This window comes from Amblyomma americanum, chromosome 10 (genome assembly GCF_052857255.1).
Source record: "Amblyomma americanum isolate KBUSLIRL-KWMA chromosome 10, ASM5285725v1, whole genome shotgun sequence".
In the NCBI taxonomy this organism is placed as follows: Eukaryota; Metazoa; Arthropoda; class Arachnida; order Ixodida; family Ixodidae; genus Amblyomma; species Amblyomma americanum.
The window spans coordinates 144,879,042-144,906,191 of NC_135506.1; the positions used below are offsets into that span (position 1 = coordinate 144,879,042).

At 47.7% G+C, this 27,150-nt stretch overlaps 2 protein-coding genes across 8 annotated transcripts in view; both read left to right on the plus strand.

Moving 5' to 3' along the window:
- The window catches only part of LOC144106417 (N-acetyltaurine hydrolase), an 891,210-nt gene that overhangs the window by 528,841 nt on the left and 335,219 nt on the right, over positions 1–27,150 (plus strand). The window contains exon 6 of one of the 7 annotated variants that reach the window (XM_077639224.1): positions 3,700–3,932. The exons of the other annotated variants lie outside the window; for them this stretch is intronic. Coding sequence (XP_077495350.1) covers positions 3,700–3,917 — 218 coding nt within the window. The 3' untranslated portion in view covers positions 3,918–3,932. Of the gene's footprint in view, positions 1–3,699; positions 3,933–27,150 lie in introns of those variants that run through there. 7 annotated transcript variants of the gene reach the window in all.
- On the plus strand, positions 16,161–19,775 carry LOC144106420 (uncharacterized). The gene is made up of 3 exons (XM_077639231.1): positions 16,161–16,759; positions 17,643–17,793; positions 19,650–19,775. Exons 1-3 carry the CDS (start codon positions 16,657–16,659, stop codon positions 19,741–19,743), a joined length of 348 nt encoding a protein of 115 aa, XP_077495357.1. The 5' UTR covers positions 16,161–16,656; the 3' UTR covers positions 19,744–19,775.

Sequence of the window (27,150 nt, forward strand, 5' to 3'; positions counted from 1 at the left end):
TGTAGGGAAAAAGACGTGATACCCGTGAGTCTTCGCCTTAAGTGACCGGTAACCACTCCAGAGGTCCTAGGGCTCGTGTCCAAAACAGAGCAACGCCTACTATGCGCGCGGATACACGAGTGTCATTCTGTTCTCCGCAAAAAAGAGCTGTTGAATAAGACAGCGCATGAAGACAGGACAGTGCAGAGACCGCACAGAACACAAGTCTCTATCAACTCCAAGCCACAAGGACGGGATTTGAAGTCACAGGCTCCTTTGCCCAGCCATATAACCCTAGCAAGCCGAGCACCAGGCCGGGTCACAGCTTGTACCCATTTTGAGGAAACCGGTGGGTACCCGGCCGGCAGCGGGAGTCGAACCCACTACCTCCCGAAACCGAGGCGGGTTGTCACTGCACTGTCCTGTCTTCATGCGCTGTCTTATTCAAAAGTGATGCACCAACAAGCCCAAAGTTCCGCCCTATTAAAAAAAGAGCTGGACCTGTTCTTCACCCCCAGCCAACTAGAACACAGGATGTCTGAGCTCCTCCAACGTGTGCACGCCTTTGCCGTAGAAGCTGCCGCTACTTTGACCAACAAGCGTCTCACAACTCAAGGAGCCCGAAACATGCGGGTTCGATCCCGGCCGCGGCGGTTGAATTTCAATGGAGGCGAAATTCTAGAGGCCCGTGTACTCTGCTATGTCAGTGCACGTTAAAGAACCCCAGGTGGCTGAAATTTCCCGAGCCCTTCATTACGGCGTCTCTCATGGCCTGAGTCGCTTTGGGACGTTAGACACCCATAAACTAAACTATTAAACTAAACATCTCAAGGAAAGAAGCTGGTTGCACTACAAAAGAGGCAGCAGAAACAACCAGATCCCCAAAACTCCGGCTTCATAAAGAACATTTCCTCCCGTCAGCTAACCCCGCATGAATCCTCGGTCCTCGCAAAAGTTCTTGGGTTCAACATGTTATCGGTTCCCGCTCTTCCAAAAATTGTCGCGGCTGTCGAGGACGCTATCCAGCACCTGGAGCCGAGATTAGAGAAGTCCGTCTGACAGTGATTGTGGTCATCTCCAAGGTACCCTCCAAACTTCCCAGTAAAGTGTCGCCACTGGAACGAAAGGTACTACGGGGCCTTTGAGACGACACCACCATCGTCGTGCTCCCGGCAGACAAGGACAACTCAACGGTGGTGATGGACCGCCGCAACTACGAGGAAAAAGCATCGGCCCTGCTGGGCAGTGAGACATATGAAAATATTCCCAAGGATCCGACTTCGACCACTCAAACAACGCTTAACAGAATTCTAGCGGATATATTCAAGCGGCACCCCGTTTTCAAAAGGCTTTACCTCCACCTCATCTCCAGAAATGGCTCAGCCCCAATCTTTTACGGGCTACCTAAAATTCACAAACCTGACATCCCACAGCGGCCAATTGTGGACTTCACTCTATCTCCTCTCCGACGTCTTTCCGACTACCTTCACAAGGTACTAGCTCCGCCCTCCGGCAGAACACTCACGCATGTACGGCATTCGGGACACTCCGTGCAACTTGTCTCGGACCTGACGATTGAAGAAGACGAAAGCCTGGTCCAGTTTGACGTGGTGTCGTTATTCACCAGCGTTCCAGTGCCCCTTGCTGTGGCCGTTGCTCACCGCTCACTCCAAAACGACCAAACCCTGCACGAGAGAACACCACTCAGCGTCGACGAGGTATGCCGCCTTCTTTATTTCTGCCTTCGCAGTACTTATTTCGCCTATAAAGGAGAATTTTTTAAGCAAAATGGGGCGTCGATATCGGTTAGAATGGCTCATTTAACCATAGAAGACGTCGAATGCCGGGCGCTTACCACGTTCAATCCCAAGCCAAAGTTGTTCCTTCCATATGTATGCGACTGCTATTGTGTGGTGAAAACGTCAGAAATAGAAAACCTCCTAATGCATCTAAATTTAACTGAACCAGCCATACAATCTAGAGTTCAACGTGAGCAGCAGGGCAGTCTGCCTTTTCCAGACGTTCTAGTCACAAGGCACGACAAAGGCTTGCGGCTCTCGGTATACAGAAAACCAACCCACACGGGACAGTACCTTCATTTCAATTTGATTCAGCTCACTCCCCACAAGGCATTTGTCATTACATCTTTACTGAAGAGAGCGGACACCATATGTTCACGTGAAGAAAAAATAAACGAGAAGAACCGAGTAGTCTCCGATCTCCTAAAATGGTTACCCCACTTCGTTTATCCGACGCGTGAGCCAAAAAAGAAAAAAAGAAAAAAACAAAAACAGCTCTATTCCTTCCCTAAGCACACGCCAGAACCGGAAACGTGTTTGCATACCGTAAGTGAAAGGCGTGAGCGAGACGCTGGCTCGAATTCTGGGTAAAGAAGAGGTGCTAACAACGCACAAACCGGCTACCACCATCGGACGCTTCCTCCACCGCCCGAAAGACCGTCACCTAAAAGAAAGGGTCCAAGGGGTTGTATACAAGATACTCTGCTCAGTCTGCCCGGCCTCGTACGTGGGGAAAACGAAGAACTTCGCCTATAGAATGAGGCAACACAAAGCGGACTTCCGACAAATGAACCGTCAGCTCGGCGCGGTCGAACACTGCGAGGAATGTGACCATCGAATTGACTTTGACGGCACTATTGTACTGGAGACCGAAGCTAACCAGCGCAGGAGGCTTCTGCTCGAGTCGTGACACATACAACAGACACGAAGGAATGTCAAGCGCTCCCCGGGGACACTTCCTTCGTCTTACATCCATGGTTTGCGGCCATTGACCCGGAGGTATTCATCACGAGGGCTTAAGAAGCCAAGATGCGCCTCGCCCGTAGTGACACCGTGAAGAAGGGACCGAGCCGGTCCCGAAACTTCGTGTTTTTCAAAATTAACCTGGTTGGCGTCAGTCATCTTTCTAATAAATTAATTTCCCAACCAGACAGACTTCTGTCAAATGTTTTCTTTTGATAACAGAAGGCGTGCTAACGCACTTGTCTTTTCTTTGGCCAATGTAAAAGGCCTCAATGATGTCTATTTCAGTCTTGTCCAGAGCCTTGGCTAGGAAGCTTTTTTCATGGAACTTGGGACGGCAATCTTTACTTTGGCTACAGTGTATAGGAAGGTTACCTCCCGTCTTACTATTCAAGGTCACATTGTGCTTTCGGTTGCGCTTATTAAAACATTTTCCTGTTTGTCCCACGTAAACTCTGCCCCACGTCAAAGGGATCTCGTAGACCACATTGGCGATGTCAATTCCACGTTGTCAAGTTCACCTTGGAAATAGGTCCCAAGCACTGCTTTGAACCACGAACAAACCGCTCAGCCCTATTAGCTATGGTACGAAAAGTAGGACACCACATTAAGGACAAGGACAAGGATCGTGTCATTGGATAAGGATTTGAATGCCTCCAAAAGGCATTAAGGTCAGTGTCAACCTGGCGGCCACCGCTCAAAAGGATTGCTGAGTTTATGAAAGCGTCCGGCTACGCGGTACTGGAAGCTGACAAAGAAGGCGGCTTTGTGGTCCTGACAAATGAAGTCTTTAAGAAGAGAACTACCGAAGCTATCAACAAAAGTTTTCGACCTGTAGACTTTCACACGGCTATAGAGAAGCGTGCCGCACTGAAACTCATTGCTCGAATGAACCTAGAGTCTCTGGCGACGGCTGTCAAGGCGGCAGACACAGGATGCCTAAAGATTTTCTTTACAGGAAAAACGCACAAATCTGCATGCCCCCTCCGAGCCATTGTGGCTGAAATGGATACATGGCAGAGAGCAGCGAGCGACTACCTACGACGCCATTTGGACAGAATTACATGGAGAGACCCGTATCGTGCCCGAAGCTCAAGAGAAGTGGTGAAGTTCCTCGAAGAAGGCAAGTTCACAGCCAACAGTAGATTTTCCATAGACATAGAGGACATTTTTTAATCTGTTTCTCATGAAGGGTTGTTTGCGGCTATTCGTGAGCATTTGGAAAACTATTTTGGAAAACTATGACCGCACCCGAAAGCACAATGTGACCTTGAATAGTAAGACGGGAGGTAACCTTCCTATGCTCTGTAGCCAATGTAAAGATTGCCGTCGCAAGTTCTATGAAACAAGGTTCCATGCCAAGGCTCCGTACAAGAGTGAAATGGAAATCATTGAGGCCTTTTACATTGATCAAAGAAAAGACAATTGCGTTAGCACGCCTTCTATTCTTGTTTCTAGATTGAAACTATCCTACTTAGATGGCTTTGTCTAGGTTTTTTCATATGTTTTAAGTGGTATACTTTTTACACTGCATTCCCCTATGTTGCTCTTTTTACCGTTTTTAGGCGCCTTTTATGTGCCTTTTATGTTTTACCCTTTATATTTGCATCGTGTTGTTCCTTACGTTTTCTTACCCCATGTTGTCGTACATCATATCAACCGTTATCACTATTTGTTCACCGGTTGTTACATCCCACCTTTTAGAAGAAAGATAACTGACGCCAACCAGGTTAATTTTTGAAAATTACGTGAAAGGCGTGAGCGCAACGCTGGCTCGAATTCTCAGTAAAGAAGGGGTGCTAACAACGCACAAACCGGCTACCACCATCGGACGCTTCCTCCCCCGCCCGAAAGACCGTCACACAAAAGAAAGGGCCCAAGGGGTTGTATACAAAATACACTGCTCAGTCTGCCCGGCCTCGTACTGGGGAAAACGAAGAACTTCGCCGATAGAATGAGGCAACACGAAGCGGACTTCCGACAAATGAACCGTCAGCGCAGCGCGGTGGCCGAACACTGCGAGGAATGTGACCACCGAATTGACTTTGATGGCACTATTCTACTGGAGACTGAAGCTAACCAGCGCAGGAGGCTTGTGCTGGAGTCGTGGCACATACAACAGACACGAAGAAATGTTAGTCGCTCCCTGGGGATACTTCCTTCGTCTTACATCCATGGTTTGCGGCCATTGAACCGGAGGTATTCAACACGAGGGCTTAGAAAGCCAAGCTGCGCCTCGCCCGTAGTCACACCGTGAAGAAGGAACCGAGCCGATCCAGAAACGTCGTGTTTTTCAAAATCTAACCTGGTTGGCGTCAGTCATCTTTCTACTAAATTAATTTTCCCAACTAGACAGACTTCTGTCAAATGTTTTGTTTTGAATCCCGCCTTTTGGACTGCATGATGAGCCAAGTTACGCCACGTGTGTTCTTTTACTGAAGCTGTTTGCCTCTATCAATCCTATTGTACACTCTCACACCCCAGCAGCTATAAAAGAGCGTCTGGCATCGTTTTCCGGTTATTAAAGTTCGAAGTTGCGCTTCTTTCGTCTTCTCCAAGTTTCCTGTGTTCGTCCTGTTAGTGCACGCTATTCTAATGAAATGTACCAACTAGCCCGCCAGAAAGTTCTACTACATCATTATAGCAGAGAAGAAAACTTTAAGGCATGCATATTAAACTAACAGATTTTACTGTGCGACTCTTCAGCCCTGCATTTCTAGCTGCCGTCTGTTGTTTGTTTAGGTTGGTTGTTAAATTTTTGTTATTGGTTTTATCTTTTTTCTTTTTGGTCGCTTTTCGGTTTCTGACTGCTTTTGCTTCATATGTTTGACTCTGCTTTTGCTACGATCGTTGTTTTTTATTGGTTTTTTACTTTTAGTTTTGGCTTTCTAGTTTCTGACTTCTTTTGCCTGTCATGTATAACTCTGCTGTTTGTACGATGGTTTGACACTGCTTTTGCTTAGAGAGGGTCCCCTCCTTTTTGTTTCTAACTTCTTTTATCAAATTCTGTAAGTTTAATATGCAGGGGTTAAAGTTTTCTTGCCTGTTATCCTGATGTAGCTGCCTTTTTTTCCGCGTGCTGGGTTCGGAGCGATAATGCGATGAGTTACATGCTTGAGCTGAATATTTAAATATGCCACTTTTCAGTCTAATAAACAGTTGTTAGCGTACGCGTGTGGTGTCTCCTTCTTAGTGTCCTTATTTGCGCCGCCGTTCATTTAATCTAACGCTTTAAAATGCGTATCGGTGGAGTTACATAACCAGTCTGAGTACACCCTGATCTTGGCGTCCGGAACCGACAGGGCACTCCCTCAGCATTGCAGAATTTCTGGTGCAGTACGTGGCCACAACCTTCTACGAACAAACTAATTAACCCTCCGGCATGACTCCCCGGCGGGTGCGGAGCAACTCACTAAAGCGGCCGTCGCACCTGTGAGGCAGCGGAATTAAGGTGCTCAGGTTCAGTTTCCAATGGGGCCGGACAGGTCCCATCTGAACCTGAACCTGGCAAAGTTTGACTATAGACCCTATCCACGGAGGCTAGCCTAACAGTACTGTTCGAGGAACGAGCCGGTATTAAATGGGATGTTATAGGGTTTAGTGTGGCTAGGAGGACAGGTGAGGTCTACTAAGGGGCGGGCACGTATTGTGCTATCGTGAATTAGGGGAAACACGCGAACTAGGTGCGGGATTTCTCATCAATCAAGATATAGCTGCAAAACACAGAGGAGTCCTATACTATTAATGATAAGGTGGTGGTTATCGTAATTAGACTTAATAAGAGGTACTAGAAGAAGGTGGTGCAGGCCTACGCGTCTACATGCAGCCGTGATGACCAGATCATTGAAAAATTCTATGAAGACATGCAATCGGCAATAAACAAAGAATCGTCACAGTGCGCTGTACTGATGGGTGACTTGAATGCGAAGGTAGGCATGAAGCAGGCTGGCGACCAGGCGGTAGTGGACTATGACATAGGCTCCAGAAATAGCAGGGAGATGTTATTGGAAGATTTCGCACAGATAAATTATTTACGGATCATGGATACCTTCTTCTGGAAACGAGTGCACAGGAAGTTGGCACGGAAGAACCCCAATGTTGATACTGAAAATGAAGTGGACTTGATACAATGTGCTCACCCTGGTATCGTGCAGGATGTGGACGTCATCGGAAAGGTGCGCTGTAGCGACCGCAGAACTGTAAGATCTTGAGTTGAGCCTTGAAGAGGAACAAAATTCCGGTAGTGAGGTAGTGGCAAAAGCGAAAGTAGAGGAATTAAGGATGTCGCTGCAGAACACATATTCGGCTCTAATTGTGGAAACGGTCTTCTGTTCAATGATCGATAATCTGGCAGCTTACATTACGAGTGCGCAGTAGGAGTAGGTGGTAGAATGGCTCTGCAGGAGAGCGGCAAGCTGTCTCAGGAGACGAAAGATCTGATTAAAAAACACAAAACCATGAACGCGTCTAAACCTGCATCCATATCAGAACTGGTAGAGGTTTCAAAGTTAATAAATAGGCGCAATGGAGCTAACGTAAGGAAGTATAATGTGAAAAGAATCGAGCATGTTCTAAGGAAAGGAGGTTGCCTAAAAACGACGAAAAGGAAACTATGCATAGGTCAGAACATGATGTATGCGTTAAGAAGGAAAGAGGCCAAGGTCATTAGCAATATCATCATCATCATCATCATCATTTATTGAACCCTTAAAGATCCCGTCTGGGACATTACATAAGGGGGGGGGGGGGAAGACAGTGATGTGAAACGGTCACACAAAGGCATGTAAGCATAAAAAAGCATAACAAGAATAACAAGAATAACAAGTTTGACGTGAAATTAGCGTATCAGATTGTTACTGTAGCCAAAGAATTCTACGGAAATCTATTGAGGAACAAATGTAATCATAACATTATGAGAGAGGCAGCAGCGCACAGCAATGGGACATCGAGCCAATAACGAAAGAGAAGTTAAGAAAGCATTAAGGAGATATGCTAAGGGGGAAACAGCTTTTGAGCATCAGGGAACAGCAGATTTGTTGGAGAATGGTGGCGATTCGAAATGACCAGCACGGAGGGGACACGAGAAGAAGAAACACTGGCGACAGGACGGGCGCTGACTAACAACTTTTTATTGTCGAGGAACACCCAGCACAATATATGCCAAAAACCACGTGACAGTCAGGGGGCCAAAGATTACAACATAATCCACAGTCATCAAGGGGCGGCCAGCACATGTATGAACCAAAAGGAAAAAAACCACAAAAACTGAAAAAGAGGTGAAACTTTATAAAGTCAACATATCAAAAGGCACTTTAACCAGTATAAAACCAAGAAAAACACACGTTCCAAACAACATCGTGGCCAAAGGCCGGTGTCAAGAACACTTTAACAGCAACAGCGAGAGAGCCTAAAAGGACCCAAGCAAGCGAAGCAAAAGCAGAGTCAGAAATCTAAAATCAGATAAACGTCATACAACCCTACGGATGCCACAAACAACTAAAAACAAACGAATACAACCTAAAATGGAGCAAAAAAACTTGTCAACGCCTAGAAGGTATCAGGTAAAAACAGTCTACATGTAAAACACAATTCGGACGATTACCACTTATCAGCTGCACCAAAAAGCTGAGGAGAAGAATGCGCACAGGCTAACATAAGAAAACTTCATGAGCCAACGGGAAGTTGCAGGCGAACATGCAAAATCAGGAATCTTTAGGCATAGTCAAGGAAGCGCATTTCTTTCTCGTGCCGTGAAATTGAGGGCGTGCTTACGCAACTGTCCCCTGCCTTAGCAATAAATTAGGCCTCAATGACCTCCCTTTATGTTTTGTTTTTTGATGTTGCTAAGAACCTTGTGTTGTCTAATATAGGTTTACACTTGTGGCGAGGCTGGTTGCAGTGGTCAGCTGGATTACTTCCAAACCCTCTATCTGCGTTGAGGAAGTGCTCCCTAGCCCTGACATTAAAGCATCTTCCCGTCTGGCCCATGTACATACTACCGCACGTTAGGGGTATCTGATAAACAACCCAAGTCCGGCAGTGTGTGTACCGTTTCCCGTGTCTCGTAGTGCAAGTCGCCTGTCTTGCCTTGTTGTTCAAGACGTATATCTTCGGAAGCTTGTACGGTGCGGAAAAGACGACCTGGAAGTTATACCGTCCTGCTATCTTTCTTAAGTTGTGGGGCATCTTGTGAATGTATGGTATGATTGCAGCGTGTTTCTTCTTTCGCTCCTTACTAACCTGCCTCCCCTCCTTTAACTTTTTAAGCATAGCCTCACATATATTATATACTAATGAAGGCATGTACCCGGCAGAGTAGAGGCGCTGTACCTGGTTCTCAAAGCTTGATTTTGCCATATGCACACAGCTCTTGGCTAACGCCGCCTGAAGTGCGCTTGTTGATGTCATTCTCTTTACTAGCTTAGAGTGCGTGCTATCATATAGTAGCAAACTCTTTCTAGACCTTACGTTGTAATACCAGCAAACATGGTCGTCCTTAAACAGAAGCAACACGTCTAAAAACTGGATGCTGTTATTCACAGGCAATTCAATGGTGAAATTCAGACCACCAGACAAGGCTTTGAACAGTTCGGAAATACCATTAGAGGCCTCCGGCGAAGGGTCAATGGCAGCTGTGTCCATGACTACAAGGTAGTCATCCACATACCTGTAAACTTTCACGACATGTTTATCCTTCAGTTTTTTATGAATGTTTCTATCCATTGCAGCCAGATAAACATCGCACATTACCGGGGCAACTGACGAGCCAATACAAATCCCGGATTTCTGAGTCAAAAATCGACCACTGAAAGAAACGACAATGGACGAGAGGTAAAAGCTCAGGAGCTCCATAAAACTGTCCACGCTTATGCCGGCTGTATTCTGAAATACCACGACTCCAGTGTCGTCTATCCTCTGACGAACTGAGTTGTAGAGACCATCATGCGGAACAGAGTAAAACAAGTCTTTAGCGTCTAGCGAGAAGGATGTCGCCGCTCCCATTATGCCGGCTCTCAGATCATTGAAAAGTTCAAATGAGCTGCGAATCTGGAACAGGTCTTCTCCCAACAAGCTCTTCAAATTGTCCCTTAGGTAGTGTCCCACATGCTCCTGCCACGCACCTTTTTCTGAGACTATTGATCTAAGCGGGCATTCCGGTTTGTGCGTCTTTCCTGTGAAAAATATTTCCAGGCACTCGGTTTTTGCGCCGTCCACTTTCTTAGCTAAACCAACTAGCTGGAACGGCGGCCGATTTCTTCCTATAAGCCCGAAACTGTACAGGCTTACAATTCTTGTTGATGGCAGCCATTGCCTTTTCATTGAAAGTATCTCGCGGCATTACAACAAAGCCCCCTTCCTTGTCCGACTGCAAAACGGTCAAATTGTTTCGTTCTAGGCAGCTCAATACTTTAGCGAACGGAGGCGCTGCCTTCTGCTCTCGACTCACATTGCGGATGACGCCATCCACGCCATCCCCGATGAGCCGTTCCTTGTCTCTGTCACGAGAACGGTCAGCAACGTCTCTTGCCAGTGCCAGCATCTGAGGTCGGCTGGTGGTAGGTTCGTAGGCGAACTTCGGTCCTTTTTGTAGGATGGCCTGAACGTCACTTGGCACAGAAGCACCTTCGAGCATCGTGACAGAGTTTTGCCAAGCTTTCTTCACTGTAGTTCTTGCCTGGATGCCCAGGCGGGCGTGTTGTCATAAAAACTCGGTGGTTTGGGCAGCCAAATTCATGAAGTCCTGGAATCGTTAGTGCTCCATGCACCCAGGTGCTTCTTGATGAATGACGCATCTGAGGCAGTCGTGGTAAAGTCGCACTTGTCGCCAGTGTTCGGACTTCAAGATCTTTCACACACGACGGGCGTGGCCCCAGGACGGATCCAGGGTGCCGAAGAGGGCCTGAACCTCGAGCGGAACTATCCTCTTCTTCAAACAGAAGGAAACCACCCTCGACTAACAGATGGTCGCAGCCACAAGGTTGACCAGCGTGATGGTAGAATTTTGCTTGGGTGGACGACATAGAAAAGAGCCCAATGTAGAAGAAATACTTTGTCAAAATTGCCATTTGGGCGAGTTGGTGCGACATGATACGAAATGACCAGCGCGGAAATAGACGGGGACACGAGAAGAAAAAAACACTGACGACAGGACGGGTCTCAATAACATCTCTTTATTGTCGAGGAACACCCCGCACAATATATGCCAAAGACCACGTGTCGGGAGAAGACCCGTTCCAGATTCGCAGCTCATTTGAGCTTGTGAATAATCTGAGAGCCGGCATAATGGGAGCAGCGACTGCCTTCTCGCTAGACGTTGAGGACTTGTCTTACTCTGTTCCGCATGATGGTCTCTACAACGAAGTTCGGCAGAGGATAGACGACACTGGAGTCGTAGTATTTCATAATACAGCCGGCATAAGCGCGGAGAATTTTATGGAGCTCCTGAGCTTTTACCTCTCGTCCACTGTCATTTCTTTCAGTGGTCGATTTTTGACCCAGAAATTCGAGATATGTATTGGCTCGTCAGTTGCCCTGGTATTTTGCGTTGTTTATCTGGCTGCAATGGATAGAAACATTCATAAAAAACTGAATGATAAACATGTCGTGAAAGTTTACAGGTATGTGGATGACTACCTTGTAGTCATGGACACAGCTGCCATTGACCATTTGCTGGAGGCTGTTAATGACATCTCCTAACTGTTCAAAGCCTTGTCTGGTGGTCTGAATATCACCATTCAATTGCCTGTGAATAACAGCATCTAGTTTTTAGACGTGTTGCTTCTTTTTAAGGACCACCATGTTTGATGTTATTACAACATAAGGTCTAGAAAGAGTTTGCTACCATTTGACAGCGCGCATTCTAAGCTAGTAAAAAGAATCATAGTAACAGGCGCACTTCAAGCAGCGTTAGCCAAGAGCTGAGTGCATATGGAAAAATCAAGCTTTGAGAACCAGCTACAGCGCCTCTACTCTGCCGGGTACGCGCCTTCATTAGTAGCTAGTATATGTGAGGTTATGCTTAAAAAGTTAAAGGAGGGGAGGCAGGTTAGGAAGGAGCGAGCGAAGAAACACGTTGCTATCATACCGTTGTTGCAAATGGGTCACAAGCCCCAAGGGTAGCGTTGGCCTGGCGGCCTGGGACTCAGCTGGAAACATCCGAAGGTCCTGGCAACGGATGAGTCGACTGCCAACAGAACAACTTGTTTATTGTAGCATCGCAAAAGAGCAGCCGGTCAGGGCGACCACGTTACTCGACGGAAGAAATCGAAGCCTCTTCTTGGCGTCCGGGGCAGCTGCCTTTATACCCTCGGAGTCGAGGGTAAGAAGGAACGGCTCGGGAGGAGGCGCACGAGACGGCGACGCACGGACATGTTGAAACGTGATGTGACGCGTCCGCCGGGCCGGCGCCGGTCAGACCTCCTCGCCTCCCAGTTGGGGAGCTCCTCTCCCCGGCTGCCGCGCTTTGACAAGCGTGGGCACCAACATGCACACACACACACACACACACACACACACGCACACACGCACACACGAAGACACGTGGCATTGAAACCTGCCTGGACGCGCTTGGCGGGAGGCGTTGCGGCAGCACTGAACGGGTCAAAATGACCGCCACTTTGAACGAAGCCCCGGCGTCCGTTGCATCCGCGCCGGCTATACCGCGCGTCGTAGGCGAAACGTAACACACCGCCCCGCCGGGAGGAGATCCCGATGGTCAGGGGACTACATTCGCTGTCCGGAGGGATGTCGCTCGATGATGCTCGTAATCGAAATCGGTCGTCCCTCGGCGTTGCTTGAGCGCAGCGCACAGAGAAGGCCTCGTTCTCAGGTTCAGGTTCACACAGGACACTGCAAAGTGACTTCGGGAAAGTTGCCATTTTTGTTCCCGTTCCCAGCAAGCGTTAGAACTACGCCGAAACGCAACCGCTCAGTCAGCAAGCACGAGACAACCCTCACTAAGCTCTGCCAGGCTCTCCCCTTTTATACTACTGCCTAGTTCCTTACAATAGTCAAGCTGGACTCAGAACGCGTCAACAAATGGGAAAATTGCACTAGAAAGCACGTCATCACTTTGAAACACTACACAAAAGCAATATGTTAAAAATCCTGCCTCAGGAAGAAAACATCAGTAACAAACAACTTTGAGGCGGATTCCTACGTTAGGTGCCTCGACTTAAGCCATCGGCGTTACCGTTGAGACTCCCCTTTTTGTAACGCACCTCACAGGAATATTGTTGCAAAGCGAGGCTCCAGCGCAGGAGGCGGCCATTTTTGGGAGAGATGGTCTGCAGCCATTGGAGAGGGCAGTGATCCGTCTCAATGGTAAACCTCGAGCCGGCTAGGTAGCATGACAATTTCTGAACGGCCCACACGAGACACGCACACTCTTTCTCGGTGGCGCTGTACGCCTGCTCACGACAGGTCAGCTTACGACTAGCATACAGGACGGGGTGTTCCACTTCTCCATTTTCCCGTTGACATACACTGTAAAAACAAACCGTCATTTTGACGGCCACCTTTTTATCTATTTTGACGAGCCGCCGGCGTCAAACGGGAAAGACGGAGACTTCGCCGCGAACGAGCGGGCGAGGAGAAAGAGACGGAGAGCGCAACACAAAACGAGAAACTCTATTGGCTGGCGCGTAGTGGTACGTCATGTGAGACGTCGCTCAACGCGCGCTTCCGGCCCCCGCTGTCAAGGAAGGAGTCCGGTTACAGTGTACTAGAATAGGGGCAGTGTGTTCAGGAGCGCTTGCCGCTGAGGCGCTTCATGCAGAAAGCACGAGATGGCGCTACAGGAGCATGGGCTGTACGGAACCAACGGCGCAGCGCTGGCGCTGCGCGTTTTTAGAAGTGTTGTAATCATCCTCCGCCTCGAACAGACGTGCAAATGCTCGGAGGATGTGGAGATGCATGCTTGGAACTGACGTTCACATAAGAGATTAATTATATGTGTACTTTAGCGCATCACAACGCTCATTAGACGGATTTATTAACAAACCTGACAGCAAAGGGTTTGGAGACACCGAAATAGTGGGGTAAAGCCGTTAAATCTGTTGAGCCACGCGACAACGTAACCAGAAGTTATTCGAACGTAAAAAAAACATTGAATAATGGGTTTAATATCCGCAAGCAACACTCGCGCTTCAAGTAGCACCGTAGTAAAGGGCTTCGATTGAGTTGAAGCAACTCGGATTCCAGGTGCATTTTCTTGCGCAGTTCGCACTCATAAAAATGCAGCCGCTGTTGTAGAAAACACAAAACTGTACACGGCCCAAAGCCAAAGGCCTTCCCTGCTTGGTATTTACCTTCTTTCGCGGTAAACATGGTAAACATTTGTCCCTCGTTCTATCCTCCGGTTTCGCGAATTACCCGCAATGACTGGATTTGCACAGTTTATTCGTGACTTTTATTTACGTCATGAAGAGCTCCCCAACGTCAGGCTCATGTACGAGTCTGAGACACACCAACATCACACATTTGAATGAAGGAATAAAACAGGTAGGAAAGAGGCCAAGTAAAAGGGATTAAACACAGAAAAAGAGCGAGTACATTCCAATCCAAACAACGGAGACCTACAGCGGAATTAATGTGCTTAAATGAATTCCTTAATTCATTTTTGAATTATATTTACAAAATTGGCTTTGGAATGCACAAAAAAAAAGCCGTGTATTTAGATAAAAAAAACGCAAAGGAGCGTCAGCATATGTGTTGCACAAGCCTGCTAAGAACAACGGCTAACTTTCAAGTGCAATTTCCTTTTTCGTCGTGCTTCTCTTGACTGATTAAGACCTTTACCGTAAAAGTGCAGCCTTGTTAAGACATAAAAGCGCACAACTGCTGATGTGAAATCATCAGCATGCAATTTGCACCCTACCTCAATTTGCCTCAAACAGCTGCGGTTCAAGTGCGTCGCCTTGCAAATATGGCGTGTCAAGTGAAGCGAGTTCCTTTACAGCGTCATTGTGACTGTTTTGTTCAGTACAAGGCCTCTTGGGATCAGCAGAACACACCGTAGGGCTCTTCCGCTTTCTTGGCGCCCGAGGCGTCGGCGTCTTCTTCGATAAATAGCCCGGCGTGTTTGGTAGGAGCGTAGGTACGGCATCCGGCAGCAACTCTGGCTTTCCTCGCGGAATGCGTACCTCTTTCCCCTCTATAATGTGGACGTAATCCCGTAGGATACAAGAAGGATCGAAATGACGCTCGCAGACCGAGCAACTTTCATCAAGGACCTTATCTTTTCGATGCAGGTTTCGTTCCCAAACCTTTCTTTTTCCTTCATCTTTCGGCACGGCGAAGAGGGAAGGCTGCTCGCCTTGGGCCCACTTGTAGCCGGTGTCGCACCCCGGCGCAAAGCAATGACGTTGCCGTCGGCGATTAGGCATTGGCTCTCACTCGCGAACACCGCAGCAAAACATCACACTGCTAGCACTGCCCGTGCGGCCGAAACACCCCGTTTCTTCACAAGCAAGGTGGAGCTCAAGAAGCACGCTGCAACCCGCCGCAACACACGGAGAACGCGTCCGTACAGCCGGTGCGACTGCAGCGCCACCACATACATCCGGGACCTGTCTACGCTGCCGGCTTCACGACGGTGCGTGGCGCGCTCCGCCGCCTGAACACACTGCCCCTATTCTAGTACACTGTAGTCCGGTTGTCGTGGTTCCCTCTCGCTTTTCTTTGTGCGCGCTGCTTCTGCCCGGGTTTGCGTTCTGTTTTTGCGCCATTTTGCCTTTTTGTGTGCGACGCGTTGGAAGGCCGCGAAGACGCAATCAAGGAACGTATGGGCTGCAGCCGAAAATCAACTGCAGCGGGTAGAGGTAAGTGTTCTGCTTATATGCTTCGTTCGTGCAGTACGCGTTCTGTGAGGCACATAGCTACGAGGAGCACGCAAGTTCTCACGCGTAATGTATACACGCACCGATGGCCGTGGGCCCGAGATTGCCGTTCAGAGACATGCTTCTACGTAAAGCGTGAATCGCGGCCTCATGGTTCAGCCACGTGCAGCGATTTTCAGGGGCTGCGTGCGCCCACGTGTAAAAAAAAACTTCCTGTGAGGAACACTGAAGCGTACGAAGAGCATTGGCGCACGTTAATTGAAGAAAGTCGAAGAAAGTCGTTTATAGTATCTCTATCATGCGGGCACATACAATCGCGATCGAGCCTGACTTTCGGTTACGATTACTGCTACGCGGGCCAAGGATCGAAATCGAGTTGGTCGAGCTCTAGCGCGCCATGCGCCTCTGTTTAAATGCAGAACACCTTATGAATGGGCTTAATGGGCAGTAAAAATTGTCGTAAAAACCATTTTTTACATTTTCAGTTGTAATTCAGGCCAAGACATGTGCTATGACTACCATGCTGGCCATCTGCAGCTCCCTTGAATTCATTGTGTCGGCACTACTGTCGTAGGTTCGTAAAAGTATTCGTCAATAAAAAGCAGACTACTTTTCGTGCACTGATCAGCTTTTTTCTGTTTTATTTCTTACGCTCTCTCTTTTTTGTTGTTCCTCGCTTCCTGGCACACCGAGCCCCATACGTCGGTGTCCGGTGGCGATGGGGCAGCTCAGTGTTTAGTTCGTGTACTGATAGTGTGCAGTTTCATTCTTGTATAGCATTAAGATATGGGCCTAATTATTTCAGCAATAGTTATTTCCAGATAAATTCTATTCATTTTTATAGCTTATTGCCTATAAGCCTCAAACAAGGGCCAAAAATTTCTTTCGACTGGCGTATCCATTAGCTGGGAATTATTGAATCAAGTAAATTTGTAGTCTTGTAATTTTATACCGCATTTTCATCCATTTCTGCTGAAATGATACTGTACCTGAGGTGTAGAAAGTGCCTTGATGACAGCAGGATCGTTGGAAGTATGTTTATGATTTATTATTGAGATGCATGTATCTGATCACTGATGTTTTCTCTGGAGTCTAATAACATGTGGCTTGTGAATTCCCAGCATGCAGCTGAAGGGGGGCTGGAAGGACTGCCAACAACTCCGCACCTTGCTGTGATTGGTATGTATTTGTCATTTATAGAACTTTGGCTCAAAACATGGCTTGTACAGTGTATTTTATTAATCTACGATGTAACCTGATTTTGTGTAACTTCACTCTACTTAGTAGGACATATTAAAAACTTAGGAATGAGGCTAGCCCTGGATGAAAGGCTTAATTGCTGCTTCATCTTATGTATGTACAGTTTGTTTAATAATTAAACATGATAACAATGTGCAAGTTTGGCCAGTAGTTTTCCATTCTTATTAGAGTGTACAAAAAATTTGGAACTCAGTAGCAGTACTGTTGATAATTGGGGAGGGTGGGGCAATCTCCGCACTATAAGGTGATATGCCAGAGTTCATCGAGACTAATGTGCGGCCTTTTGACTTCCCAAAAGCATGACGTTCTGCTAGAAAGCATGAACGAAGCTGAGCTTGGCTTTTCTCATCAATGTCATGGTAGGCTAGGTACAAAATGGAGGGCCTTTGAAAAGTTGCCTCGGTGCTTGCCTGCCCAAGTTTCGTTACCTCATCACTATTCCCCATTATTTAAAAAAAAAACGAAGTATTCTGTCGACAAAGTTAATTCTTTTTTGTCGTGCAATATTTGTAAAGCTTTTTCCATAAACAAGTTCTATGTAGTATGTTTACATGAAGCAAGCATCTTCAACAGATATAATTAGTGGCGTGTAAAGCACTGATAAGGGAGGGCATGTTGCATGTGTCTGTCCACTGCCAGGGTACCATAAGGCCTAGCAACAAGACCCAGTATGGCTTTTTACGAGTGCATTTAAATTCGGCTTCTCTCAGTGGACACATCGAAGGCCATAGAGTTACTCGAATTATTAGATCACCCCTTTAGTGGGTAGCGTTTGCGTGTGACTAATTTTTTTTCCTTGCAGGATCAAGCATGGGGGACATAAAGAAGATCATCGTTGCAGTGGATTCTACAAGAAGTCTTGAGAAGGCCATGGGCCTCCTCCTTGGTGCCTTCTTTGTGTTCAACGTTGCGTACCCTCCCGACTGCCCCCTCACCATGGAGCTTTTGCAGAGGTAAATGAGTGAATGTGGATGATGCGTTTGATAAGCAATCGGAATCCGAGGCAATAGTGTGAGCAGCAGGCTTCTTTTTCCTGAGGAAAGGCACTCGCCCTCCTTAGCCAGTGCCTGCAAATGATCAGTTCTGCCCTGTTCCCCTGAAATTCTGATGTCGTCACATACATTCCTCTCGTGCATTTCTTCGTTCTCTGGCACAGCACCGTGTTGCTTTTTTGGCACACCTGTATGGTGATTTGCCAGTCACAGGCGTCTTTAGAAAGTAGAATGGTAAGATTATTGACATAGTGCTGCTTGCCAGCAGTACATGCTAACAAGCCTTGCACATTGGCTAGCTCTGGCAATTGCGAGATGAAGGTCGGACTTTTGATTTTAAATTGCACCCAGTTCTGGTACTCTGACACTTGCAGAACTGCAGATTTGATCATTGTCATGTGATGAATGCACAAGCCTGGCAGTTTGCATTGCCTAAACTTGGTCACGTGTCCTGTGAGTGCATCTAGATAACACTTTTCAGTGTTTTGCTTATTTTTTTGGTTGGCTACTGCAAGAAAGGGGCTAGAACGAAGAACCAGATAGGACGGGCGACTGTCAATTATTGCTAAATGTAATGTGTGCAGCACTTTTATAAGTACCGACGTCAGGAAAAATAGGAGCGAGGATTAAGTGTAAATGCAGTTATTTTAAGTCGCTCTACTATGTATCGTGTCCACTGGCTAATGTCCTAGTGCAACATTACAGTGTGTCTGACTATGGGTTGCGTCCACACATGTGGCAAGTTGCCGGATGCCTCTCTGCACTTTTACAGGCCTCAGGTTCCCTTGTTACCATTGATGCAGTGCTCCCTGTAGCCTGTGTACAATCAGCCCCGAGAAAGTAGAGCTCTCTACCTCACCTTCTGGGCACTCAACAAACCTTTTGCAATGATGAATGTCAGATTTCATTTTGCATTGAAACGGGAGACGTGACACATAGGCAGGACAGCTTCACAGGTACTGTCACAACCATTACATGGCACTTTCCCCTTTCACCTGGTGATCTTTTAGGGGCTGGCAGGGTTATTAGCCCCTTTCAAAAAAAATTATGCTGTGATCCCATATTTGTCCAGAATTGCTTAGTACTTGAAATGGACAGGTGAAAGAGCCATCGTAAAGTCTGCTATGTTGGCACCTGAGAAGGTGGCCGCCCTTTGTGTCAACAGTTGCAGTGTAAAAGAAAAAAAATTAAGACATTCATCATCGTGACAGGTTTGTTGATTGCTCAGAAGATTTCAGGTGTGAAATTCCGCTTATTTGTGGCCAAGGGCACAAAAATTAGAATGAGCATTGTGCAAATGGTAAGATGATGAGGCATGATAATGAGGTTTTTAAATGTATGCATGGTTGCCACATGTGCAATTGCAGCCTATACCTGGACATCAGGGTGTTACATCAATACTGACCTATGTTTGCGGCTGATAGCTGAAAACACTGAAATGCAGCAAAATGCTCTTGCATAGTTATGGTTTCTAGACTCTGTGTATGGTTCCTGTACATGATGAGCACCTATTGTTACTAGAAATACTATACGGTGTGTATGTGCAATTGTGGGCTGTTTTTACGAGTTATAATAATGGTTACATTTAGGTACATCATCTATTGTTAGTGCATGTATATGTAGCTATTTAAGCGCACTACTAGTGTGCTCACATTTGTTGCTACCTGATTTTAATCTCGTCTTTCAATTTCGTAATACTGTGTGTTGCAGAAGGTAGTGCAGTTCACACATTCATGGCATTTCACGCGTGTAGGCAGAGTATGTGATTGGCACAGTTTATGGAGCATGGATTTATTCTATCCTCGTTTTGTTTCCAGGTACCTTGGGCAGAGCAACCCAACGAAAGGGCGCGGCAAAGGCAGGGCCTGCGGAATCGCACCAAAGTTGCTGAGCCTGCTGCAGGCACTTTAATTTATGAATAAATGTGCAAGTAGAAATGTAAATTTGTTTTTGTTGCATGGTTTATGAGGTACTGCCCACTGCAAGTGACTTTCATGTGGTCAGGTTCACCACACTATATATTGACACAGAATTATGTTGAGACTTGTCGTGTTGGGCCATCATACTGACAACACAGTTGCATTTCATGTTGACAAGCCAAATTTTGGAATGGTTAAAAGCATAGTCATTTCGAAATTACAGCCTGCTATTACCTTGATGGCCAAATGCTGTACTGACAGTTATAGATAATTTCAAATTTGCAAAAAGTCTTGAAGTCATAAAAACAGTTTTGAAATTGACAGCTTGCCATCGCAGACAATCAGTGGTATAATTACAGTTTGGCTATATTTTCAAATCGATAAAAATGACATCGAAGTCAGGAAAAAACATTGTCATTTAGAAATGACATCTTGCTGTAACTGCTACGGTCAAAAATGCTATCAAATTGACAGTTTGACTGTATTTCACATTGACAAGAAAAACATCAAAATGATGGAAAAACTGTCATTTAGAAATGATGTTCTGCGGTCACTTTGATAGTCAAATGTCATCAAATTGACGGTTCAGTTGTATTTCAGATTGACAAGAAAGACGTCAAAATGGTGGAAAAACTGTCATTTAGAAATGATGTTCTGCCGTCATTTTGATGGTCAAATGTAATCAAATTGACGGTTCAGTTGTATTTCAGATTGACAAGAAAAACATCAAAATGATGAAAAAGCACCGTCATTTTAAAATGACGGGGTGCCATCATTTTAACGGTCAAATGCTTGGAAATAGAGCTGCCAAGGTATTTCCCGTCATTTTGACGGATTTTTTTTTACAGTGTAGTACAACGCCCATGCCTCGCTCACTAGCATCGCACTGAACAACGAACCCTTTTGTGTAGTCTGGCGATTGTAGCACAGGCTGGCTTGTTAGGGCGCTCTTTAGGGCGCTAAAAGCTCTTTCCTTTGTCTCGCCCCAGACGACTGTTTGGGGCTCTGTTTTTCTTAGAGCATCCGTCAGGGGAGCCGCGATATCGTAGTACCTGTGGATGTACCTCTGATAGTAGCCGGCGACACCTAAGAACGACCGAATATCGGTCTTCGTGCGTGGTTGCGGGAAGTCTCGCACAGCGGCCACCTTTATTTCAGAGGGGCGGCGACGACCCTGTCCAATCACGTGACCGAGGTAGACAACCTCGGCCTGTGCTAATAATTGGCACTTGGGAGCCTTGACTGTCAAGCCCGCTTCGCGCAGGCGGGTTAGCACTGCCCGCAAGTGTGCCATATGCTCAGACCAGGATGCGGAGAATATCGCTACGTCGTCTAAATACGGTAAAGCGAATTTTTCCTGTCCCCGCAACACTTTGTCCACGAGGCTTGAAAAACAGTATGGCGCGTTCTTCAAACCAAAACTCAAAACTTTAGGACGGAATGTTCCCATTGGTGAAATGAACGCCGCATACCTACTAGCCTCTTCTGTAAGTGGAACCTGCCAATAACCCCTGACAAGACCTGGGGTGGAAATGAACTGAGCGCTACTAACTTTCTCAAGGCGCTCCTCGATGTTAGGGATCGGATAAATTTGATCCTTAGTGATGGAATTAAGCCTGCGGTAGTCGACGCAAGGACGAGGTTCCTTGCCCGGTACCTCAACTAAAATCAAAGGGGAGGTATAATCACTCTCACCCGCCTCAATAACACCGAGCTGTAGCATTTTCTTTACCTCAGCCTCCATAATATCACGCTGGCGGGGTGACACCCGGTACGCCTTGGATCGTACTGGCTCTGGGGAGGTAAGTTCTATTTCATGAGTAAGGACAGAAGTCCTACCAGGCCTCTCAGAGAACTGACCTTGAAACTCTTGTAAGAGTTGGTGTAGTTTGGTTTTCTGCTCAGGCGACAGCGGTGCTTTACTGAGTAAGTCACTAATGACCTGATCGGTGTCTTCCCTGTTCGTCACTGAGCCTAGTCCCGGAAGCTCGACCGGAAGCTCTTCGGGAACGTTTACCATCATACACACCACTGCTTCCCGTTGTCTATAGGGTTTGAGCAGATTACAGTGGTAAACTTGCTGTGCTTTCCGTTTTCCTGGCAGACTCACCACGTAGTTAACATCCGACAGTTTTTGAGCAATCCGTACTGGGCCCTCCCACTGCACGTCGAGTTTGTTTTTTAGCGATGTGCGCAATATCATTACCTCATCGCCCACCTCAAAACGACGGGCCCTGGCTGTCCGATCATAATAAACCTTGGCCCTCTGCTGGGCCTTTGCCATTGCTTCACCTGACAACTCCTGTGCCCTTCTTAAGCGTTCGAGGAGCCTAAGCACGTACTCGACCACGACTGGGTCGTCGCCCCTGCCTTCCCACGAGTCTCGAAGCATGCGAAGCGGAGACCGCAGCGAGCGACCGTACACCAGCTCAGCTGGCGAAAACCCCGTAGCCGCATGCGGCGCGGTCCTTAATGCAAACATCACCCCAGGCAGACACAGCTCCCAATCACTTTGTTGTACAAAACACAATGCTCTAAACACGCGCTTCATGACGGAGTGGAGCTTCTCAACGGAATTCGACTGTGGGTGGTACACTGAGCTGTGTAACAGCTTTACCCCACACCTTTCGAGAAAGGCTGTCGTCAAAGCGCTAGTAAACACTGTGCCCTGATCTGACTGGATTTCCGCAGGAAAACCAACTCGCGCAAATATGGACAGTAGTGCATTGACTATCTCAACTGAGCTGAGTTCTTTAAGCGGCACTGCTTCAGGGAACTTTGTCGCTGGGCAGATGACAGTCAAAGGTGTCTGTACCCCGTGGCTGTTACCGGTAGAGGTCCCACTGTATCCATAACGAGCCGTTTAAAAGGCTCCGTAATGATAGGTACCAACTTCAACGGCACCCTCGATTTGTCCCCTGGTTTGCCAACTCGCTGACAGGTGTCACATGTCCTCACAAAGTGTTCTGCGTCACGAAAACACCCTGGCCAATAGTACTCTTGCAAGAAACGGTCCTTAGTCTTCTTAACTCCTAGGTGTCCGGACCACGAACCGCCATGCGACAAGCGCAACAGATCCTGACGGTAGCACTGAGGCACAATCAGCTGATCGAACTCTACTTCCCTGCGGTCTAGATACTTCCGGTACAGGACCCCACCTCTTTCCACAAAACGAGCATTTTTCTTGGCGGTACCTTCCATGACATTGCAGCGCATGTTTTCTAGGCTGCCATCCTTTTTTTGCTCGGCTATCAAAGCCGACCGGCTGACTTTTAGCAACCTATTAAGTCCATCTGACGTAGGCGCGATGAGCAAATCTGCTGATAGCTCTTCTAACTTTCCCGTGTCGGGCATTTCCTCTCCAGTACCTGGTGCCTTCAACGCTACAGGCTCAATTTTATTCAGTTCGGACGTGCTCTGAATATCAGCTTGCTGCGCATCCGACCCTTTCTCATTGTTCGACAACGTCGGCCCCGCAACTACCGCCTTTGCAGCGAGCTCCCGAACTCTCGATCTGGTTAAGGCCTGAACGCTAGCCTCACCAAACAAAAGCCCCTTCTCGCGCAGGAGGTGATCGGACCTGTTCGAAAATAGGTACGGGTACTGGGGGGGGGGGGGGGGGGGGCAGCATAGATGACACTGCGGCCTCCGTCTCAATTGCTCCGAAAGGTCCTTCAATAAGCACTTTTGCTACGGGCAGACACACGCTATGAGCTTCCACGGCTTGCTTGATCCATGCGCACTCGCCCGTGAACATATCGGGTTCTACGTAAGAGGGGTGAACTACATCCATTGTAGCTGCGGAATCACGAAGCACTCGGCACTCTTTCCCGTTCACGAGGAAGTCTCGCATGTAAGGCTCGAGAAGCTTCATGTTCTCGTCAGTGCTGCATAATGACAAAAACACGACTTTTGTTTTTGTTTTTGTTTCTGGACACTGCGCCGAAAAGTGACCCGGCTTCTGGCACGTATAACACACGCGCGCTTGCCTCGTCTCGAACCGCTTTCTGCGTTCGGCTTCGGCTGCCGCCGTCTCCTTACGTTCGGTCGGACTGCTTTCACTCACATCCGCACTACGTGTGTCCCCCCTTGCTCTCATGGGTGTGAACTTCGGCCTCTCAGACTTGGAGCCAAATTCACCCTTTTGACCGTCCCTAGCTCCGCGAGCCGGACGCGTCACAAACTCCTCGGCTAGCTCGGCGGCTTTAGCCACTGTACTAACGTCTGGCCTATCCAAGACCCAGTACCGCACGTTCTCAGGTAACCGACTATAAAACTGTTCCAGCCCGAAACACTGCAGAATTTTCTCGTGGTCACCAAACGCTTTCTCTTCTTTGAGTCACTCCTGCATGTTTGACATAAGCCTGTAGGCAAACTGTATATGACTCACTTCTGCCTTTTTCATTTTCCCGAAACTTCCGACGGAACGCCTCCCCTGACAGCCTGTACTTTTTTAGCAGACTCGATTTCACTTGGTCGAAATGCTCTGCCTCCTCTCTCTCCAAGCGAGCGACTACGTCGGCCGCCTCGCCGGGTAACAAAGTGAGCAAGCGCTGTGGCCACGTTTCCCGAGAGAACCCCTGCTTCTCGCACGTTCGCTCAAAGTTAACCAGGAACAAACCAATGTCCTCTCCAAGCTTAAACGGCCGCATTAGGTCAGTCATTTTGTACGATACTCGTTCTCCTGCACCGTGTGCCTGACTTCCATTGCGAGCGCGTTCCATCTCTACCTCGAGACGCTTCATTTCCAAAGCGTGTTGACGGTCGCGCTCTTCTTTCTCTTTATCTTTTTGTTCTTTACGTTCGCGCTCGTCTTTCTCTTTTTGCTCTTTACGTTCGCGCTCCTGTCTTTTTGCCCTCTCCTCAATGGTCTCAAGGCATTCCGACAGCTCGTCATCCTCAGCCTCCAACTCAAGAATAGCCCTTAGCAGTTCTGGTTTTCTGAGTTTGTCTGAGACATCCAGACCCAACTCTCTTGCAAGCTCCAGCAATTTCGGTTTGCGCAACGACTTCCAATCCATGGCTGCTCCGAATGCTGCTTTCTCTACTGCCTATTATTGTCTTGCCGCAAACTAACCCGGCAGCAACGACAACCACAATTACCAGCTCTGTTTCTGACACTAACAAAAGCCTGGCAAAACTCAGAAGAAGAAAGTCCCGCACTCACCAAACCTCGCAGCCAAGAATTCAGCGCAGTCGTTCCGCTGCAGGCAACCAGTCATCAGACAGGGCTCGTTGCACTGCTCCCGGATGGTCGTTGTGCTGCTCAGCATACAGTTGACCGCATATCTTCGCTGCTGGCCTCCGTTGTCGCGATCTCACCGCTGGCAACCAGTTGTTGCAAATGGGTCGCAAGCCCCAAGGGTAGCGTTGGCCTGGCGGCCTGGGGCTCAGCTGGAAACATCCGAAGGTCCTGGCAAAGGATGAGTCGACTGCCAACAGAACAACTTGTTTATTCTAGCATCGCAAAAGAGCAGCCGGTCAGGGCGACCACGTTACTCGACGGAAAAAATCGAAGCCTCTTCTTGGCGTCCGGGGCAGCTGCCTTTATACCCTCGGAGTCGAGGGCAAGAAGGAACGGCTCGGGAGGAGGCGCACGAGACGGCGACGCACGGACATGTTGAAACGTGATGTGACGCGTCCGCCGGGCCGGCGCCGGTCAGACCTCCTCGCCTCCCAGTTGGGGAGCTCCTCTCCCCGGCTGCCGCGCTTTGACAAGCGTGGGCACCAACATGCACACACACACACGCACACACGAAGACACGTGGCATTGAAACCTGCCTGGACGCGCTTGGCGGGAGGCGTTGCGGCAGCACTGAACTGGTCAAAATGACCGCCACTTTGAACGAAGCCCCGGCGTCCGTTGCATCCGCGCCGGCTATACCGCGCGTCGTAGGCGAAACGTAACACCGTACCTTCACAAGATGTCCCACAACGTAAGAAAGATGGCAGGACGGTATAACGTCCAGGTCGTCTTTTCCGCACCGTGCAAGCTCTCGAAGATACGTGTCTTGAACAACAAGGCAATACAGGCGACCTGCACTACGAGACACGGGCAACGGTACACCCACTGCCGGACTTGGGTTGTTTATCAGATACCCCTAACGTGCGGTAGTATGTACATGGGCCAGACGGGAAGATGCTTTAATGTCAGGGCCAGGGAGCACTTCCTCAACGCAGATAGAGGATCTGGAAGTAATCCAGCTGACCACTGCAACCAGCCTCGCCACAATTGTAAACCTATATTAAAGAACGCAAGGCTCTTAGCAACATCAAAGAACAAAACAGAAAGGGAGGTCATTGAGGCCTACTTTATTGCTAAGGCAGGGGAAAGTTGCGTAAGCACGCCCTCAATTTCACTGCACGAGAAAGAAGTGCGCTTCCTTGACCATGCCTAAAGATTCCTGATTTTGCATGTTCTGGTGCCAATTCCCGTTGGCTCATGAAGTTTTCTTATGTTAGCCTGTGCGCATTCTTCTCCTCAGGTTTTTGGTGCGGCTCATAAGTGATAATCGTCCAAATTGTGTTTTACATGTAGACTGTTTTAACTGTTACCTTCTTGACGTTGACAAGTTTTTTTTGCTCCATTTTGTGTTGGATTTGTTTGTTTTTAGTTGTTTGTGGCATCCGTAGGGTTTTATGACATTTTATCTGATTTTAGATTTCTGAATCTGCTTTTGCTTCGTTTGTTTCGGCCCTTTTAGACTCGCTCGTTGTTGCTGTTAAAGTGTTCTTGACGCCACCCTTTGGCCACGATGTTGTTTGGCACGTGTGTTTTCCTTGTTTTTTTTGCTGGTTAAAGTGCTTTTTGATATGTTCACTTCATTACGTTTCACCCCTTTTTCATTTTTTTGCGGTTTTTTCCTTCTGGTTCATACATGTGCTGGCCGCCCCTTGATGACTGTGGATTAGGTTGTTATCTTTGGCCCCCTGACTGTTACGTGGTTTTTGGCATATATTGTGCTGGGTGTTCCTCGACAATAAAGAGTTGTTAGTCAGCGCCCGTCCTGTCGTCAGTGTTTTTTCTTCTCGTGTCCCCATCTGTTTCCGCGCTGGTCATTTCGAATTTTGTAGCACCAACTCGCCCAAACGGCAATTTTAATGGAGTGGAGATTGTTCTAGAAAATTTAGGTTGCCTGTGTATGCTATGCCTTACGACCGGCAGTGTGCCACGATATTTAAAAAAAACGCTAATATTATCTTAATTCATAAGAAAGGAGACGCCGAGGCTTTGAAAAATTACAGACCGATCACCTTTCTGCCCGCTGTATTTACTCGGGCAACCGCTAATAGAATCCGGATAACCTTAGACTTCGATCAGCCAAATGAAGAAAAAAATCAAAAGTGGTTCGCAGAAAAGGAACTGGCGCAGTAACTCTCTCACGCATCTGGGTGTATA